Raw genomic sequence first — 17,881 nt, 5'->3', positions numbered from 1 at the left:
TTTGCACGCGTTGCACGCATTCACGAATTAACATAGGTTTGGATTGCCCGTCATACGAGCAGTTCAAGTACGAGCGTAGCCGCTGAACGGATTAAGTTCGTAACACGGGGGCGCACTGTATATATATATGTATATATAGACTTCATGAAGTCTGTTCCTGATTGTTTGGGTAGAGACATTCACACCAGTGGCCCTCTGGAGGTCATTCTGTAGGGCACGAGCAGTGCTCAGCTTGTTCCGCCTTGCACAAAGGAGCAGGTATCAGTCGTGCTGAGGGGTTGAGGACCTCCTACGGCCCTGTCCAGCTCTCCAAGAATAACAACCAGTCTCCTGAAATCTCCTCCATGTTCTGGAAATTGTGCTGGGAGACGCATTAAACCTTCTTGCTGCAGCACGTGTGGATGGGCCAATAGAACTATTTTAGCCACAGACCCATTTCAGACCCATTATATACTATAGGTCTTTGATTACTGGGGTTTTGAAAGATTTATTGCAAATTTCAGGGTGTTACGAAAACCCAACTTTACACCTAAGATATTTCAACACACACAAAATCCCCATAACAGCGGGCACTATATCCTCCCTATATCTACTATATCATATGCTTTGATAGTGAAAACCACCCTTCTGTAACAGAAGACAGGATAATCGGGCATTAATCGATACATCCCGCAGTGGGGAGCAACACGACATAATACCCGGAGTGACTTCCTTCTCTGCATCTACACAAAGGTTTAGCGCCATTAGCTACATTTATATAGAAGCATTACCAGCATCAACCACTTGTCTTAAAGTATTAAAAGCGAAGCACTGAGCATGCAAAAGAAGAAGCACAAACTGGAGGGAGAACACTGTGTGTGTGCGTGTGTGTGTGTATGTATAAGCAAAATATTAGACTGGTTGGGATGGAACGGGATAGGCGGATGATTCATGTTTTGAGCAGATGAATTAATGTGACTGCATGTCAAGGTGTACCTCACCTCTCACCTAAATTAATCTGGTACAGACTCCAGCTCAACAATAACCCAAATGAGGACAAGCTCTATCAAAAATTGCTAATAGGGAGGAAAAAGGACAAGGCTCACCACTGAGCTGTGTGATGATGCCTTTGAGACGCCGAACCATCTCACTTCTTTTGAGCATCTCCTGTCTTCTGACCAGCATCAGATTCAACACCAAAAGGATGAGGAGAGCCGAAGCGTTCACCAACTCACTGCCAGAACTGCAAAAAGTAAAACATTTTAATTAACAACTTAATTAAAGCTCCGGTTTCCTGCCGCATACTCAATACAGCCTTAAAATGGCAGTACTGGCATTGGTGAGTACTAACAAATAACATGCAAATGCCGCTTTCCGATCCTGATATGAAAGATGAACGTAGAATCTTGTGTCGTGGCATGACGTGTTCAATGCATGGTGATCCAAGTTGCCGAGAGAGGAAAACTCAACCAATGGCGGGGCAGCTTTTTAATGTTGAGAAAAAACAAACCAGCGTGCCTCAATGAGAGAAAATGTAGGCTATTTGGAACCATTTTAGCATAGTACCTCACTAATAATTGAGCTTGCAGTCTCACATTACAAGTCAGAGGTATTGCAGTTAATTTTTCAAAGCTGCCATAAAAAATACACAGTTGCTGAGGTTCACACTAACATGCTAACTCAATTAAACATGAACATCTTTTCTTCTGAAACACGAATTGTAATGTCACTTGTGTAGCCCCAAATGATTGTGACAAACCAGCCAACCAATAATGCAGAAATTTTGAAAAATGCTTTGCATAGAGGTGAAATAATAAGAAATGGTGACGTGGGACACCAGGGGCCCCCTCTAAAGCCAGGCCTGGAGATTGGGCTCGTTGGCAAGCACCTGATGGCCAGGCCTGCACCCATGGGGCCCAGCCAGGCAAAGTCCGAAGGGACAACGTGGATCCCCCCTCACATGGGCTCACCACTTGTGGGAGGGGCCAATGGGGTCCGGTGCGTAGAGAGCTGGGCAGCGGCCAAGGGCGCACCAATCCACGGCTACAGAAGCCAGTTCTTAAGACATGGAATGTCATCTCTCTGGCAGGGAAGGAGCCTGAGCTGGTTCAAGGCCGAGAAAATCCGACTACATATCATCAGACTCATCTCCTTACACACCTTGGGCTCTGGTACCAGTCCTCTCAAGAGGGGTTGGCTTTTCTTCCACTCTGGAGTTGCCCGCGGCAAGAGGTGCAGAGCAGGAGTTGGTATATTGATTGCACCCCGGCTCTGCGGCTGTACATTGGGGTTTAACCCAGTGGATGAGAGTAAAGCCTCCCTCCGCTACCGGGTGGGGGGACAGGGACTGACTGTTGTTTGTGCCTATGCACCAAACAGCAACTCAAAGTACCCAGAGTCTTCAAGCTCCAAGGTGGGGTCTCCCATTTCTGGGGCTGAAGTCATCGAGGTGGTCAAAAACCTTGTGTGTGGCAACGCCCCAGAGGTTAATGAGATCTGCCCGGAATTCCTGAAGGGTCTGGATGTTGTAGCGTTATTCTGGCTGACATACCTCTGCAACATGGCGTGGACAACATCTCTGGATTGGCAGACTGGGTGTGATGGTCCCTCTTTTTTTAATAAGGGTGAACGGAGGGTGTGTTCCAACTACAGAGGGATCACACTCCTCAGCCTCCCCAGTGAGGTCTATTCAGGGGTGCTGGAGAGTTAAAACTTCAGATTCAGGAGGGGCAGTGTTGCATGTTGGTAACGTGTGAGCATGTGCAGAGCTGAGCACACAGAGCAGTTACAGAAGAGACACAGGAGAGACAAAAGCAAGCTTTTGGATCCTCTTGCCTTTTGTAATAAGTGAAAAACAAATAGAGTACAGTGTCAATATTTTATTTCTAGACAACAGTAAAGCCCCTGATCCTATCAGGATTCAGAGCACAATGCACTGTAAAAAATTATCCACATGGTAAAAAATCTGTGAAGCAGCAAACCCGTGAAAGATGAACCGCAATACAGCGAGGGATTACTGCAGACATGTCTAAAGTCCGGCCCGGGGTCCAAATGTGGCCCGTGGTCAATTTCCATTCGGCCCGCAGCCTCCGTCATATAATCAATAACGCATAGAGAATTAATACATTGGGCAGCAGCACTGTTACCTGCGTGAGCTAAATGCTGCCATCTATAGGCTGAGTTAGGAACAGCAAATTAGTATATGAGTAATTGACTGTATGAGCCCCTAATTTTCTAAAACGGCGACAATCAACAAAAAAAAGTTAAAGTGTTAAAAAAAAGTGGTTAAATGAATATGCAATTTCAATATTTATGTCAATTCATTTTTGATATGTATGTTTCAAATTAATCAAAAGACATGCTTAAGACAGCTGAAATGAAAACAAAAAAGCAAATGAAATGTATTTAAATTAATTGCTGTTATACGTAAAGAACGCTTACCAAGGTTGCCCCCTCTGCATTTTTAACACACCAAATCTGGCCCACTTTTCAAAAAATTTGGACACACCTGGATTACTGTATATAAGCATTCATACTGCAAATATATCACATATATATCCAAATTACCACATATAAAAAAGGTGCTGGTTGGATTTTTAAATAAATAGATAAAAAGATTATAATGTTCACACTTCTTGCAAATAGGTAAAAGATACTTTTTGAGTTTTATAGGGAATAAAAGAAGTTTAAAAAAAAAAAACTTCAGTGATTGCATGAATAGCCTTAGCTTGTTGCACCCACTTCTTGATTTCTGACAGGCACCCATGTCTAAAACACCAGAGCACCAATGAGTCAACATTAAGCTAAAACCATTTTTGCGGCGGCAAAGTCAATGATCATCAATATATAATTCGACTATTTGGTTCAACCCTGAGGAATCGCTCCTGTTGAAATGTATTAGTGGAACAATGGCTACACTTTGGTGAGCTACGACTCATGACAAATGAATGGCCAAAGCTTTAAGAACTCCACATGGTGTGGTGCGTGCGAGGAAATACAACTTTAATTAATCAGAGGCGGCGTACAATAGTTCAAATGCAGGGGAACTACCTGCCCTTGGGCTGACTGCCATAGCAACACAGGAGTCCAAGTGCTACCAGCACAGTAAGAGCAGCTCCCGGCCAGTGGAGACAGGAATGGCGGTTACCATGGTAAAGAAAGTTATTCACCCACTGTTCCTGTGAAAATATCGGATGTTCAAAGAAAAATTACAGATGTGGTCTGAGGTTTTTCTTTGGTGTGATGCATTTGATATGTTATTTTTCGATGGTGGCATGATCATCAATGACAAAGTATTATACTGTAGCTGTTATACCGAGAGTCAAATCGATGATTCTAAAAGAAATAAAAAAATAATAATTAAAAAAAAAAAAGGTTCCATTCCCTGAGGTTTCGCTTGACTTAAGGGTTGAAATATCTGAATCCTGCAAATTTGGGCTCAACTCAAGTCAATTTTATTAAAAAAAACCCCATCATTGAAAGTCAACTTTTTGGGGCTTTTAACCATGTTACAATGTTAATTTATCACCTTAAACACTTCCAAAATGTTATTTTATGCTACTGATGCATTTTTAAGAATTTTTTAATTAATTTAATTAATGTAATTATTTTAATTAATTTAATTAATTTTTGAATTTTTAAGACTTATTCTGTGCTCCCACCCTGTCCGAGCAGACAAAAAAGAATTGCGAGGGGTACGTTGACAATGAGGAACATCCTCGTACAACCCGGAAAAAAGGTCCACGTTAGCCGAGCATTGGCTTTTGGTTTTACACCGGAGTTGCAGAAAAGAGATTTTGCACAAAGGTGGCCAAGTAAACAATGTTTCATTTATTACCGTAATTCACCAAATGTAAGACACACTTTTTTTGTCTTACCAAAAATAAAGGCCAAATATATGGCTGTATTAACTGTAACTTAAATTTTTTTTAAATGTATTTATTTTTTAAATCATTCGAGGAAGATTGATCTGTCAGCCAAAGAAGCCGGGTTTTAACGCACAGATGTGCATTTTTATATTGGCCATATTCTTACTTATAATAATTACCGTAATGTGACAAGCTAGATGGTTAGGTCAATTGTCTGTTAGCATCCAGTACCTGTTGCAGATAACAGCAGCTTGTGTTAGCTGAGGTTTTTACACTCAGGAATATTACTAAAACGGAGTGAGTCATGTAAAAGTTATGATGTCTCCAGCTACTTCAATTCAGACTGGCAAGTTATGCAGTCGAGTGCTCCATTTAGACAACAGGGCAAAGTATTCCATTTCCACTTGTTTATTAATTGCAGTCTTTTGCACACAATCATAAACTTGGTGAAACACAGATGCTGCACAACTTCGGGTGTTTATGGTAAAATGAACTCGATCCACGTCACAAAGAAAAGGAAAAAGAAAGGAAAAACTGTTTCGAGCACATTTAGATACACTGGCGAGTAGTTCAATGACCTCTCACAATGTGGGAAAGCTGCAACAAATATATATAAGTTACGGATATGAACCCAAGAAAATATGAAGAGTTTAGGAAGATGAGATTTCTTTTTACATTATTGCTAAATTGTTGGTGCGTCTTATATTCGGTAACAGAAAATTAGGGTGCATCTTTTAAACAGGTGTGTATTATCTTTGGGGAATTACGGTAGTTATTAATTTTTATTGTATAACATGTCGAAGTGCTGTAAAACTGTGTTTAGGAGCACACGACAGCACAACTAGCGGGACTTTTGGATCGTCATCATTTCATAGAGGGCTGCTTGGTGCAACTTGAATAAAAGAGTGGATTTGCCATAAAATTACAAACCAAAGCTGGTGCATTTCCCACAATAATACTCAATGGAAAGGCCATAGCAATAAGTGCATCTTGGCTTTAAAAAAAAAAAAAAGATTAATTTATGGTGTCCAATTATTCTGGGGTCATCAATACCAGTCACATCGACCCGGGGAAAATGGGAGTTCACTGACAGTGTTGATATGCACTCTCCTCATTTTGTCAAAGTTTTTTGTTTTCTCATTTAATTTCATATGTTCATATATTGATATTAGAATGTTAGCTTCTGCTTTCATTTGTATGAGAATTAATGTTCCAACCACATCACATTGTACAACACACATATGGAACTGTATGTATTACTCAAATAAATATATTGCATCCAGTACACGTACTTGTGCAGAGGCCCGTCTGCATGTTGACTTCTGGTGCTGCTCTAGTAGACTGCCAAGCTGATCCCTAAGCTTCCCCAGAGCCTGGTGAGTCAATAAGCCCAAAGCAACGGGATCGTCCTCCTATAGAAGTGAGGAAACACAAACACTAAGAAAAATGTGTTTCTATGTTTCTTTTCTTTTTTTTTTTTATAAGCAAAGCAGTAATCAGAGCAAAGGGTGGCTAATGGGGAATGGAATCGTTGGCACTCAAGATTTAATTCGATTCCAATTTGGGGGTCTCTGATTTGAATCAGAATCAATTCAAAAAGATTCAATTTGATTTACTTAAAAATGATTTCTGGTTCAACCTATATCAGAGTCAAGTCAAAGTCAAGTTTATTGTCAACTTCTTCACATGTGCTTAACATACAAAGGAATCGAAATTGCGATTCTCACTATCCTCTGCGTTTTACATGTACAATAACAAAGTGCAGGTGCGCAAGACGAGACAATCCAAAAACTAGATTCTTATCTATAGTAATGTAATGTGCAGTATGTTAGAGCTACTTTGCCTAGTGTTGCTAAACTAATAACTAAAACTAAAAACTAAATACAAAAAAAACAGGTATGGCAAGAGTACCCCAAGACAAGACATAAGAAGCAGCATATGACAAGACAATCCAACAGTACGATACAAAGCAAGACAACTCTAACTGTGGTTGTCCCAGTTGTGTGCATTTGAGGTAGTTGTTATATTTCTAAGTGTAATCGCTCGTGCAATAGAAGTATATTTATAAATAAATATGGCAGCAGCAAGTCTGTGCAAATTTTGCAAGTGCATGAGCAAAGTTTGAGTTGGGGGGGGGGGGGGGGGCTGAGTGTGGGAGAGAGGAGAAGAGAGAGAGAGTGAGTTCAGCAGTTTCACAGGTGGAAAGGGGGGAGAGGGGGGAGAGTTCAACAGTCATATATGTGCAAAAAATCATCATTCGACTTGGGTATGCGTTGCAAGACAAAATAACAAAGGGAGATGATGTTATATTTGTTTGTTTTTTTTACATTTATTGTATTTTGATTTTAACGGAACATGCCTTTTCTAAAAAAAAAACGAAGTACAAAACTGCTACTTTTTATAGGTAGCTATAAATTGTATAGCTTTTATAGTATAAAATAAGATGAAACAAAATTTTAAAAAGGTAGAGTAAGATAAAGTGTCACTTCACAAGAAAATGCAACCCCAATATCAGTAAAAAACTGATGCCCAGATGAAAAGTATTAATATTTCTCGTGTATGACAAAAAAAGGTATGTAAAAAAAAAAATAAAAAACTTTTCAAGTGTCCAGCTAACTTGAGAGTATGGACAAAACATAAAATAATCAGTCACAAATGTAAGGATTAAAATCGCTGTTAACAAGACGTATGCATGTTTCAACATTCGTGTGAGTACGACTCTCATGAGACATGCTTGCTTCCCTATTAGTATGCGTACGACTGTCGCGAGACGTGACTTCACGTCTTTGCATGAATCTCTTCTTTGGATTCAGGAATTTCTCCTTTAGACTCGTGGATCAGATCCTTTGCATTCATGGACCTGAACACTGACGTCAATCAACAATGACGTCACGCCAAGCTACGAGCAAAGTCAGTCGATCTGCGAGTCATTCGCGCCATGCATGCATTATGCAGACAAAATGGCCGAATTGAACTCGAACTGAAGGCCAAACATAAGCTTTCAATAACTCATCAGGCCTTAATCTTAAGTTTAATGTATATACATTTTTTGTAATGCTCAAATGACGTTTTTGTGGGTTTTTTGTCTGTGACAGCTAGTGACCTCTGCTAACGGAAACGAGCATTGCAGTTGATTTGGAAAAACCTTTTCCTTTGAATTGCACACATGAAAATTGAAGTGGAATCCTTTACGAAATAGGGGCAAGATCGCTGTCAAAATGGGCAGTGGTGGACCGTCAGGGCCAGCAAGGCCTTCTCTGCTGGCCTAACATAACCTGCCATCATTATCATAATAAACTATAATAATTATAACTATATATAACTATATATAACTATAATGAAAGTCAATTTCATTTCAAATTCATTTTTACTAATATATATATATATATATATATATATATATATATATATATATATATATATATATATTAGTATTTTTTTTTATTCATTAAATTATTTTCCATATTCTTTTCTTTTCGTGTCGTACTAAATAATAATAAATAAAGAGGAGAGGAGAGGAGAGGAGAGGAGAGGAGAGGAGAGGAGAGGAGAGGAGAGGAGAGGAGAGGAGAGGAGAGGAGAGGAGAGGAGAGGAGAGGAGAGGAGAGGAGAGGAGAGGAGAGGAGAGGAGAGGAGAGGAGAGGAGAGGAGAGGAGAGGAGAGCGAGACACCAAAGCACAGGCAGACACATGCACTACAGTGCTTTTAAAAACTTCTTGGGACACACGAGTGGATATACAGTACAGTATTGTACATCTCAGTTCGAGGTAAAGAGATCTACTCAATGCGCAATGGTGCTTTTAAAATACTTTTGGGAACACCCGAGTGGAAACACTGTACATCTCAGTGTGAATAGAAAGCTTGTGCATGAAAAGGTCAAGAAAAATCGGGAGAAATTGAAAACACTGATCATCACTTATAATGACAAGTTTTAATGGCTGATGCGGGTTTATTGATGTTTAAAGCTCCGGAGAATAGCCTGTGTTGCCCAGTAATGCGTATATGTGCAATTTATTCGAGAGTCTGACGTCACAGAAGGCGTATGTTTGTAAGTCACGGCCCACCACTGAAAATGGGGTATGCGTGTGCAGCAAATGGGCTGTATGCGTTTTATTGAATTATTCAGTATTAAATCTTAGCTGTAGCTGAAAAATAATATTGGGTCTTGTTTTGTTCTAAATTATGAATTTTGTTGCAGACTGCTCAGTAAAGAAAACATTTAGAAAACTGGTAAATTGATGTTAGGCATTATTTTACATTACAGATTTAGCAAAAATCTTATCTTGTTCTCGTGGGACTCAATCTTGTGAAACATCTTGTGTGATTTGTGTCTCATCTGATTCCTACTATATAAATTAAATAAATGTTGTGTTTTACATCAGAACCGTACACTATTTACAATTTTATACTGTATGTACCAAGGTGCTATTATGATTTACCAAGAAGCATGCAAAGCTCAGATACATTGTGTTTGCAAAAAAAATAAAAATAAAAAACAAAATACATAAATAAAGCAGTTTAAAATGTTGGAGGAAATACAAAAGTGCAATTAGATTGAGTTTAGTTTTTTTTTTTTTTGATAAACCAAAACAGTATATTTTTCCTTGTGAAAAACACAGATACAGTACGCTTTAACCATTGCCAAATTCCAAGGGGTTTTCACATTCAGCAAACAACAGCAGAACAGAGGGAAACTACAACACGGCATGTAGATATTTAACCAAGCAATTCAACTCACCTGCTTCATATCCTTTGACTCCATGCAAACCGCCGCCACTCCACATGCTCTGCTCCTCCACAAGTCAACACCACCTGACAGATTCTTGTCCGTGCATGCCAGATCCAAACTTGGAAAATAAGTGCTCTCAGTTAGCCCCCCGATCAGCCTGCAAATGGTTTATAAATTTGAATGAAGAATGACACAGAAGGCAGTGCTAGGAAAAAAGCATTTGCTCTTCTAACAGTTTTACATCACTTCCCATTACAATGTTTAAGACCATCAAACAAATGTAATAGGAGACTAAGACCATATACAGTGCTCCCTAGTTTTTCACGGTAAATGGGGACTGCGAAAAGTAAGACTTGCGAAGTAGCGCCCCCCACTTAAAAAAAAACAAAACAACTTGTGAGTCTTCATGCTATACGTACATATTATTTAAGACAAATATTACTGCAGTACACATATTTACTTCAATCTTCAGTACATATATTTTACTTCAATAATTAAATGATTAAACCATATACACTGTACAGTAAGTGAGAACATCCCCCTTTCCTTTGAAGTCTCGCACAGCTGCAGTTATATTAGAAGCAGGCCAGACGTTGAAGTAAAGTCTAATCTGTACGTGATGAAACATGATACAATGGAGAGTTTACACTTGAAATACCATTTTATTAAAAATCTGGGTAAGAAATTTCCAGCGGTCTGGTGAACGTCTGCTCCATTGGGTCTCTGCCTCGACAATGTGTGAGCGTGTGTGTGCCAACTGCTTTGACAACATAAGCGTTGCTCTGAGTGCGTTTCATGACTCACACGGCACATCCCTGTGGGTGTAAAAGCAGGAGTTGGGGCGGGAGTAGATTACAACTGCACAGGGACGAGCTGGCGAACTCCTTCATTTCTCTGCCCCGACAATGTTCGTGTGTGTGTGTGTGTGTGTGTGTGTGTGTGCCTTTGTTGTGAGTGCGCTTGATGACTGACACAAACGTGCCTTTGGGGTGGAAGTTGAGACGGGAAGAGATCAAAACTCCACAGGGACGCGTCGTATTGCTCATGAAGCACACCCCGGCGCTGTTTTTATCAACACACAGACGGAGAAAGAATATGGAGTAAAATCGCTGTCAAAAAGGCGTATCCGTGTTTTCAAATAGATGTATGCATGTTTTCAGATTTGTATGCGTGTTTTCAGATTTGTATCTGTGTTTTATCACTCGTATGAGTACGACTCTCGCGAGACGTGCGAGAATCTCCATCGGGCCGTGACTAATATGACAGCAGCTGCGCGAGACTTTAAAGGAAAGGGCTTTTTTCAGTCGGCAATCCAGATTGCTAAAGCAGCTTCCATACGGACGATTGTTTTATCATGAGCTGTAACAACGGGCTTCGCCAAATTGCCAAAGGTGATGGCAGCCGTCGTCTAATGTTCGACTCGTCCTCAATGTAGCGAACGGTGGATTCGTTCACTCCCAAATGACGGGCCACGGCCGCATAACTTTTCCCTTCGAGAAGTATCACCTTCGCAACTGTCATCATTTTTTGATGGCATTTAGGCTCAGTACAAGCCTTCATGGGAGCAGCACACTTGTCAGCCATTGCAAAAAGTTCAATACGTAACGAAAAAAAATACTTGAAGTCGTGAATCTGCGTAATGGAAAAAAAAATCCAAACAAACACAATCATATAAGACAAACATAAGTGCCCCTTTTAATCATCAAGAGATTGAATTTGACAAGCACATTTGTTACTTTTCAGCCATAATACATTTACAAAATCAAATTTGCAGGTTTCCTCAAAACAAACAGGATCAATTTTCTCCAAACAGATTGTTCAAAAATTCTTGTACCCATATACACATGCATGATAATTAATGGGGTCGTCTACTTCGCAGATTTCACTTTTCACACGAGTGTTTTGCATGTTTCCCCAAAACAAACAGGATCAATTTTCCCCAAACAAGATTGTTTAAAAATTCTTGTACCCATATAAACATGCATGAAAATCAATGGGGTCGTCTACTTCGCGGATTTCACTTTTCAGAGGAGTGTTTGGGGCTCCACTAATCGCGAAAAACGAGGGAACGCTGTACATGTAAACAGTGCATACATATAGAATTTAAAATACAGTCGTAGTTATATTCATGTTTGGACATGTGCAGTGTGAAGTATAAACATCAATCATCGGTAACGTATCGATTTGGGGAAAGCAGGAAGTTGTGGATATAGGTGGGGAAGGAAAAAATTATATGCACTTCATACCATCATCTTTCCCCACATGCATTTGAATAAAGTTCACTACGCGATTTCTCAGCCGTGTTTATGTCTACAATTGATTTTTTTTAAACTCCGAAAGCAAGGGATACTGCTCATGCCGCGGCGTGATGACACGATTCCGAGAGCCCAAGTACACTTAGTCTACCCGGAAAAATAATCGGTGGCAGTAATCACAAAAGCACCGGTGCAGCAGGCTTTGAACTTACCCGTCGACAACTGCATTTACCTTGGCAAGGCTATATTACAACTTGCTCTGTTTGCTGAGCGGAGAATTCATCATCTAATATAAAGCAAATGTTTAGTGCGCCATGTTGCATAGCTTTCAGTTACTGCTTGTATCTGTGACCTGTGAACCCAATCTGAGGAGCGCATGCGCAGAAGGTCGGCCATCTTGGATGCCATCAAGCACATGACGTAATTTCCAACGCGACCAGACTCCATGCGATGTAGAAATTCACACGACCTATGAACTCAGCCTTCAAATCGGGCCTTCGTTTCCATGGAGAGCTAAGCAAAGGCTGCTTCCTGCGCTCTTTTGGCAGTAATGTCCTGAAAATCATCTGGCATTTTGTTTCATCTTCTGCAGTGTTTAAAAATGCCTTAAAAACAGCAACGTCTGAATGAACAAATAAATGAACCAGAAATACATAAATAAATAGTGCCGTTGTGGCAAGACGAAGAAACGTCTTTACTCTTCGCATGCCATCAAAAAACTGTACAACATTGTTCAAATCATCAAGGACAAAGCCACAAGGGTCAAAGCATCAAAGGTTGATTCCAGCTTGCCTATTGGGTCAGAGACATGCCCCACCCAGAAAGGTATAACGAAAACCCCACAGGGTATTCACTAGTCTGACATCGTCCAGTCCAGAGACGGCAGGTCTCTGCTGCGTCCCAGCCTGTAGCTGGGCCAGAACCTGCTGCGTCATCACCACCAGCTGACCCTCTCCGATATATACCAGGACCATACCTGCGGGCATGATGAAACCAAGGGGCATAGAAATATAATGGTGTCTTTGACTCTGATTCGTGTACAGTGCCTGTCAAAGTTAGGAATCACCTTCTCAATCAAATGGCCATAAAAAAAAGCAAATATGGTAAAAGCAAAACAATGCAAAAAAAAACTAAATGACAAAAACTAAATCCCAATATTTATTTTTCTTTATTGTATTATTCACCTTTCTTACATGATCAAATTAATATACAAAATTATTTGTTCAGATCAGTTTTATTGAGTTCACATGCAAAACTGGAACATTGTGGTATACGGTAGGTCACCGGTGTCAAACTCATGGCAGGATCACATCTTTTAATGATACCCGCCAAATGCTAACTACAACTAGTTTCTTACTACCAAATTTGCAAACTGTCTTCAACTTTAAAATATTTTGGGAAACAAGCTGTTTTTGTCAACAATCCCCCTTTTGAATAGTTCTTTTTCCTACTGGCCTCTGATTTAAAGTCTAGGTAAGTGTTCAAATATCATCCATCCATCCATTTTCTATAGCCGCTTATCCCCACAGGAGTTGTAGGCTTGCTGGCGCCTATCTCAGCTGGCTCCGGGCAGTAGGCGGGGACACCCTGATCTGGTTGCCAGCCAATCGCAAGGCACACAGAGACGAACAACCATTCACGCGCCTAATCAAATCTAAAAACAATTTGGTATGTCCAATTCAGCCACCATGCATGTTTTTGGAATATGGGAAGAAGCCAGAGTGCCTGGAAAGAGCCCACGTGAACTCGGGGAGAACACGCAAACTACACACAGGAAGGCCGGAGCCAGGTGGTTTTGAACCGGACCTTTGAACTGTGAGGCGATGTGCTATTCACTGCACCACCAAGCAGCCCTGTTCAAAGATCATACTGTTCTTAAAATTACTTTGACTTCACAATCATTACAGCCCTCCAATAGAATCTACTGTAAAAATGAGTTTGACACACCTGCTTGTAGGTTAATCATTTATCTTTATTACAGACAAAACAATCATATTTACGATGAGGGAAAAAAAAAACAGAAAATAACAGTTGCATTCATTCTAAAAGCAATATACGTATATTCTATCAGCGATTTGAGATGGAGCTATTGACTGCGGGACGAATCAACTCTTCCATGATCATAGCAAGGATGTGACACAGCTCCTTGGCCTAAAAGAGATAATTAAGGTGAAAAAAATATTAGACACATCACAACTCTAAAGTGTGTTCTGTACATGATACATGCATGCAATGGTTGAGTAATACAGTCTTTAGGTAAAATTTTCTGGATTTCAAAGCAACCAATTTTACAAATTTAGGAATTTAATTTGATATGAAGTACTGTTGATATACCTGATATAGTGTTAGTCCAAGATCACTATTACAAGTCCTAAAGGGCACCTATCAGGAATATTTATTGTGCAACCCTCCTCGAATGCACCTCATTCATATGATCACAATCATTATCAGGCTCATGCAGAGCTTCTTCTTCTTCCTGATGAGCTTCTTTCTTTCTTCTTCTTCTACGTCCTTCCAGGGTTGTAGTTTTAGGTTAGCGGTTTTAGCCAATTAAAATTCACTTGTGTCGTCAGCCTGTATGAAATCTGTCTGCAATCAGACCCATTTGAGGGCATTCCAATCAAGAGTTGCGGGTTTCTGTGCAGTGTGCAAAGACATATTTGAACGGGCCCATATAGTTAATAGTTGCAATAGCCAAATCGAGTCATAAAGGTGGCCTTCGAGAAGCCTCACATTGAACGTGACGGGATTGGATTCTCACTGCAGGGAGGTGGTGCTATGTTGATCAACAACGTTTAACATTGGAAGTCGTTAAATAGTTATTTAAAAAAAAACATGTTGCTCAAACAAAATAACCATGCTGCTTAGCTGATCTGCACTAATGGCGTAGCATACAGCGAAGCCAGACCCGTGGACATTTAGCAGAAAAATCAAATCTTTTGCTTTTATTTAACCCACAATGGCTTGAAGCAGAACAAAAAGGAAATTGGACAGACACAACTTTCAGCACTGGTGTGCATGTCAATTGAAACGCACAGACAAACTCTATAAGCAAGTCACTAACATCTTTCTGAGGAAAGAAAGAAGAGTGGATTTTGTAATGCAATAAGTGAGGGACAGCCGTTTCGGTGAGTCAAGCATTTGATTGCTTTATGTTTTCATTAGTAGTAAAGAAATAAAATGATTTTCTTATATTAAACTGTGATTTGTAATTTAGCGTACAATCTTGTTAAAGCTTGCCTGCTCTTGGTGGACTTCATAAAACTTTGACAAATAATTTGAAATTATTATTAATTATTTTGAGTTTTGGCGGTATCATATGTATAAGTTTTAATTGCTGATGCGGATGTTTTACATTTAAATCCTCTGGAAACTAGCCTGTGTAGCACAGTAATGCGTACATGTGCTAATGAGGGGTATTTATTCAAGTCGAATCACTGAAGGACTAAGTGTGAAACACACAGACCACCACTGATAAATACATATATAAATATAATTGTTGTCAAATTGAATCTGCAGGTGAATAAAAATGACACTTATGTTCGGCTTGAATTAGATTATTTTTTTGTTTTATTTCCACAAACATTCGCAAATGGGGTCCTTGGTAAATTGCTTTTATATTTTTTGTATCTTGAGTATCCAAGAATTAGAATTTGCAGCGTACAATTTACCACCAGTCTTTCCACTTTTTTTTCACCTACAGTCATTTTAGAAATGGATTTTACTCACTTTATAGACTGCAAAGGAGACAAGAAAATGCCAGTTGAAAGGAAGAACTTTGATTTATCACCTGTTTGAGATGAATTGTTATTTTTTTGAGCTGACTTGGTCTCCCATAACTGATGTCAATCGATGGCAACTTTCCTGCAATTTTGGGTCGTAAAGTACGCATGGACTGAATATCTGTCAGAGGAATGTCAAACACTTTCTCCTGCAAAGGAAAGAGATACAGATTTGATCAGACAGCAACTACAATTAAATCTTTAATAGAGTGTAGAATTATGGCTGGACCAATCTTTCAAGACAAAAATGTTTGACTTTTGGAGGAAGACTCACTAAGCAGGTGCAAAGTCAAAAGTTAAGGTGTACTCCAGAAATCAAACAAATTAATTTGTCAAATAAAGTTGTGAGCCATCATGGTGGCACCCCCCAACCCACATGACCGAAGGTCTTGTTTTGCAGTTGAACTACAGGTTTTTTGGGATCTGAACATGCTGAGTTGCAAAATTACAATGTTTTTTTTGTTGGGTTTTTCATATATCATTGTGAAACGTACAATTTAACCGTCGACAACTGCATTTGCCTTGGCAAGGCTATATTACAACTTGCTCTGTTAGCTGAGCAGAGAATTCATCATCTAATGTAAAGCAAATATTTAGTACGCCATGTTGCATAGCTTTCAGTTACTGCTTGTGTCTGTGACCTGGGAATCCTGCGCGATCTGAGGCGCGCATGCGCAGGTCAGCCATCTTGGATGCCATCAAGCAAATGACGTAATGTCCAACGTGACCAGACTCCATGCGGTGTCTAAATTCACAAGACCTATGAACTCAGCCTTCAAATCGGGCCTTCGTTTCCATGGAGACCCATGCTAAGCGAAGGCTGCTTCCTGCGCTCTTTTGGCAATAATGTCCTGAAAACCATTTTGCATTTTTTGTCATGTTCTGTGCTTAAAAATACCTTAAAAACAGAAACCTCTGAATGAACCATAAATACATGAAAATTGTGCCATTGTGGCAAAATAAAGAAACGTCTCTTTGCATGTCATCAAAAATCTGTGACAAAAATATATTTTTTTGCTCATATTTTGCTGCTGCAGCTTACAAACCGGTGCTGCTTAGAGTTCGGAAAATACAGTAACTAATGGCCAGACAAGGTCAAAAAGACACAATACAAATTCAGAATTAACAAAATTCATGGAGAGAACAGCAAGAAGAACTAACGTTAATTCTTTTACTTTTTTTTATCCTTTTCCCCCTCAAATTCTGTTGCTTTCACGTCAAAACAATGCATACCGAAAATAAAATACAAATAAATAAAATAAAACAAAATAAAATCAAACTTACTTATACTGTATGCACTTTCCATAAATAAAATGCAACTGCAGGTGCTGTGCATTTGAACCACTTGAACGAGAATACAGACTTTTTTTTACATTCCACACCACGGAGAATCAAATTTATTTGCTCTTTATCAGTAAAAAAAAAAAAAAAAAAAAAAAAAAAAAAAAAAAAAGGTTTATTCTCATTTGTGTGGTGTGCAACATAAAAAAAACATTGTATTCTCATCTGCGTGCTTCAACTACAAAGCGCTTTGACTTTTTGTTTATAAAAAGTGCGGTTTCATGCGGTGGTTTACAAGATTATGCATCATCCAAACATGCTTCTCGAGTGTTATTGTTAGTTCAGATTGCAACTCCCGAGTTGAAAAACACATTTCAACGAGAACGTCACAATCCAACTATAAATATAATAAGAAACACGCCACTGACGAGCTGACATTGATTTGAATTGTAATTATGCAGAAATAAAAACACAAATCCAGACGTCCATGATTTCATATACTGTAGTGAAAATAATACTAGCAAGCGATTGCAACAATTTTCCTGCACATAATTTTCGAGTGAAAAAAAACAGCAGGAAATGTGCGCACGTATTTGCGTCTAAGAGAGCGGTGTACGCACATCTAATACACATTAACACAAAAATAACTCTGAAAAGATAACATCACCCTCTCACAAGCACAAGCATTCCCAACTACAATCGCACTAGGTTTGAAGAAAGACTTTTGTGTTGCCTAAATGAAAGGCTGGCTTTCATAATAACATTTACTGGTCTCTGGCGCTACCTACTGTCTCGAGGTGTAACGCAGAAGTCTTCAAAGAATGCTTGTCGACCTATCTCAACTGATGCTAAAAACAATGGCATAAAAATCGCAGGAAAAGCAATATAATAGATCAGTATACAATACATGTAAAAGAAAACATAAAATTATAATGGAGTTTTATGCAAGCAAAATGGTTAATTCATGGCCATATACATCATCAACAC

General features: G+C 39.4%; 2 protein-coding genes across 4 annotated transcripts in view; both read right to left on the bottom strand.

Moving 5' to 3' along the window:
• Nucleotides 1-12,516, bottom strand: part of tmem94 (transmembrane protein 94) — a 73,839-nt gene extending 61,323 nt beyond the window's left edge. The window contains exons 1-5 of one of the 2 annotated variants that reach the window (XM_088438844.1): nucleotides 12,044-12,516; nucleotides 9,586-9,733; nucleotides 6,140-6,259; nucleotides 4,030-4,157; nucleotides 1,086-1,222 (exon numbers count right to left, since the gene is read on the bottom strand). In XM_088438844.1, the coding sequence (XP_088294970.1) occupies nucleotides 1,086-1,222; nucleotides 4,030-4,157; nucleotides 6,140-6,259; nucleotides 9,586-9,609 (409 nt within the window). In that variant the 5' untranslated portion in view covers nucleotides 9,610-9,733; nucleotides 12,044-12,516. The remainder of the gene's footprint in view (nucleotides 1-1,085; nucleotides 1,223-4,029; nucleotides 4,158-6,139; nucleotides 6,260-9,585; nucleotides 9,734-12,043) is intronic. The other variant, XM_088438845.1, reaches the window with a different exon arrangement.
• Nucleotides 12,517-13,793: 1,277 nt separating this feature from the next.
• The window catches only part of myo15b (myosin XVB), a 57,935-nt gene continuing 53,847 nt past the window's right edge, over nucleotides 13,794-17,881 (bottom strand). For both annotated transcript variants that reach the window (XM_088439077.1, XM_088439078.1), the window contains 2 exons: nucleotides 15,622-15,762; nucleotides 13,794-13,982 (listed from right to left, as the gene is read on the bottom strand). In XM_088439077.1, the coding sequence (XP_088295203.1) occupies nucleotides 13,899-13,982; nucleotides 15,622-15,762 (225 nt within the window). In that variant the 3' untranslated portion in view covers nucleotides 13,794-13,898. The remainder of the gene's footprint in view (nucleotides 13,983-15,621; nucleotides 15,763-17,881) is intronic.

The sequence above is a fragment of the Hippichthys cyanospilos genome, chromosome 17 (assembly GCF_059441005.1).
Source record: "Hippichthys cyanospilos isolate Australia breed blue-spotted pipefish chromosome 17, RoL_Hcya_1.0, whole genome shotgun sequence".
NCBI classification, from domain to species: domain Eukaryota; kingdom Metazoa; phylum Chordata; class Actinopteri; order Syngnathiformes; family Syngnathidae; genus Hippichthys; species Hippichthys cyanospilos.
This window is presented reverse-complemented; position numbering and strand designations above follow the sequence as displayed.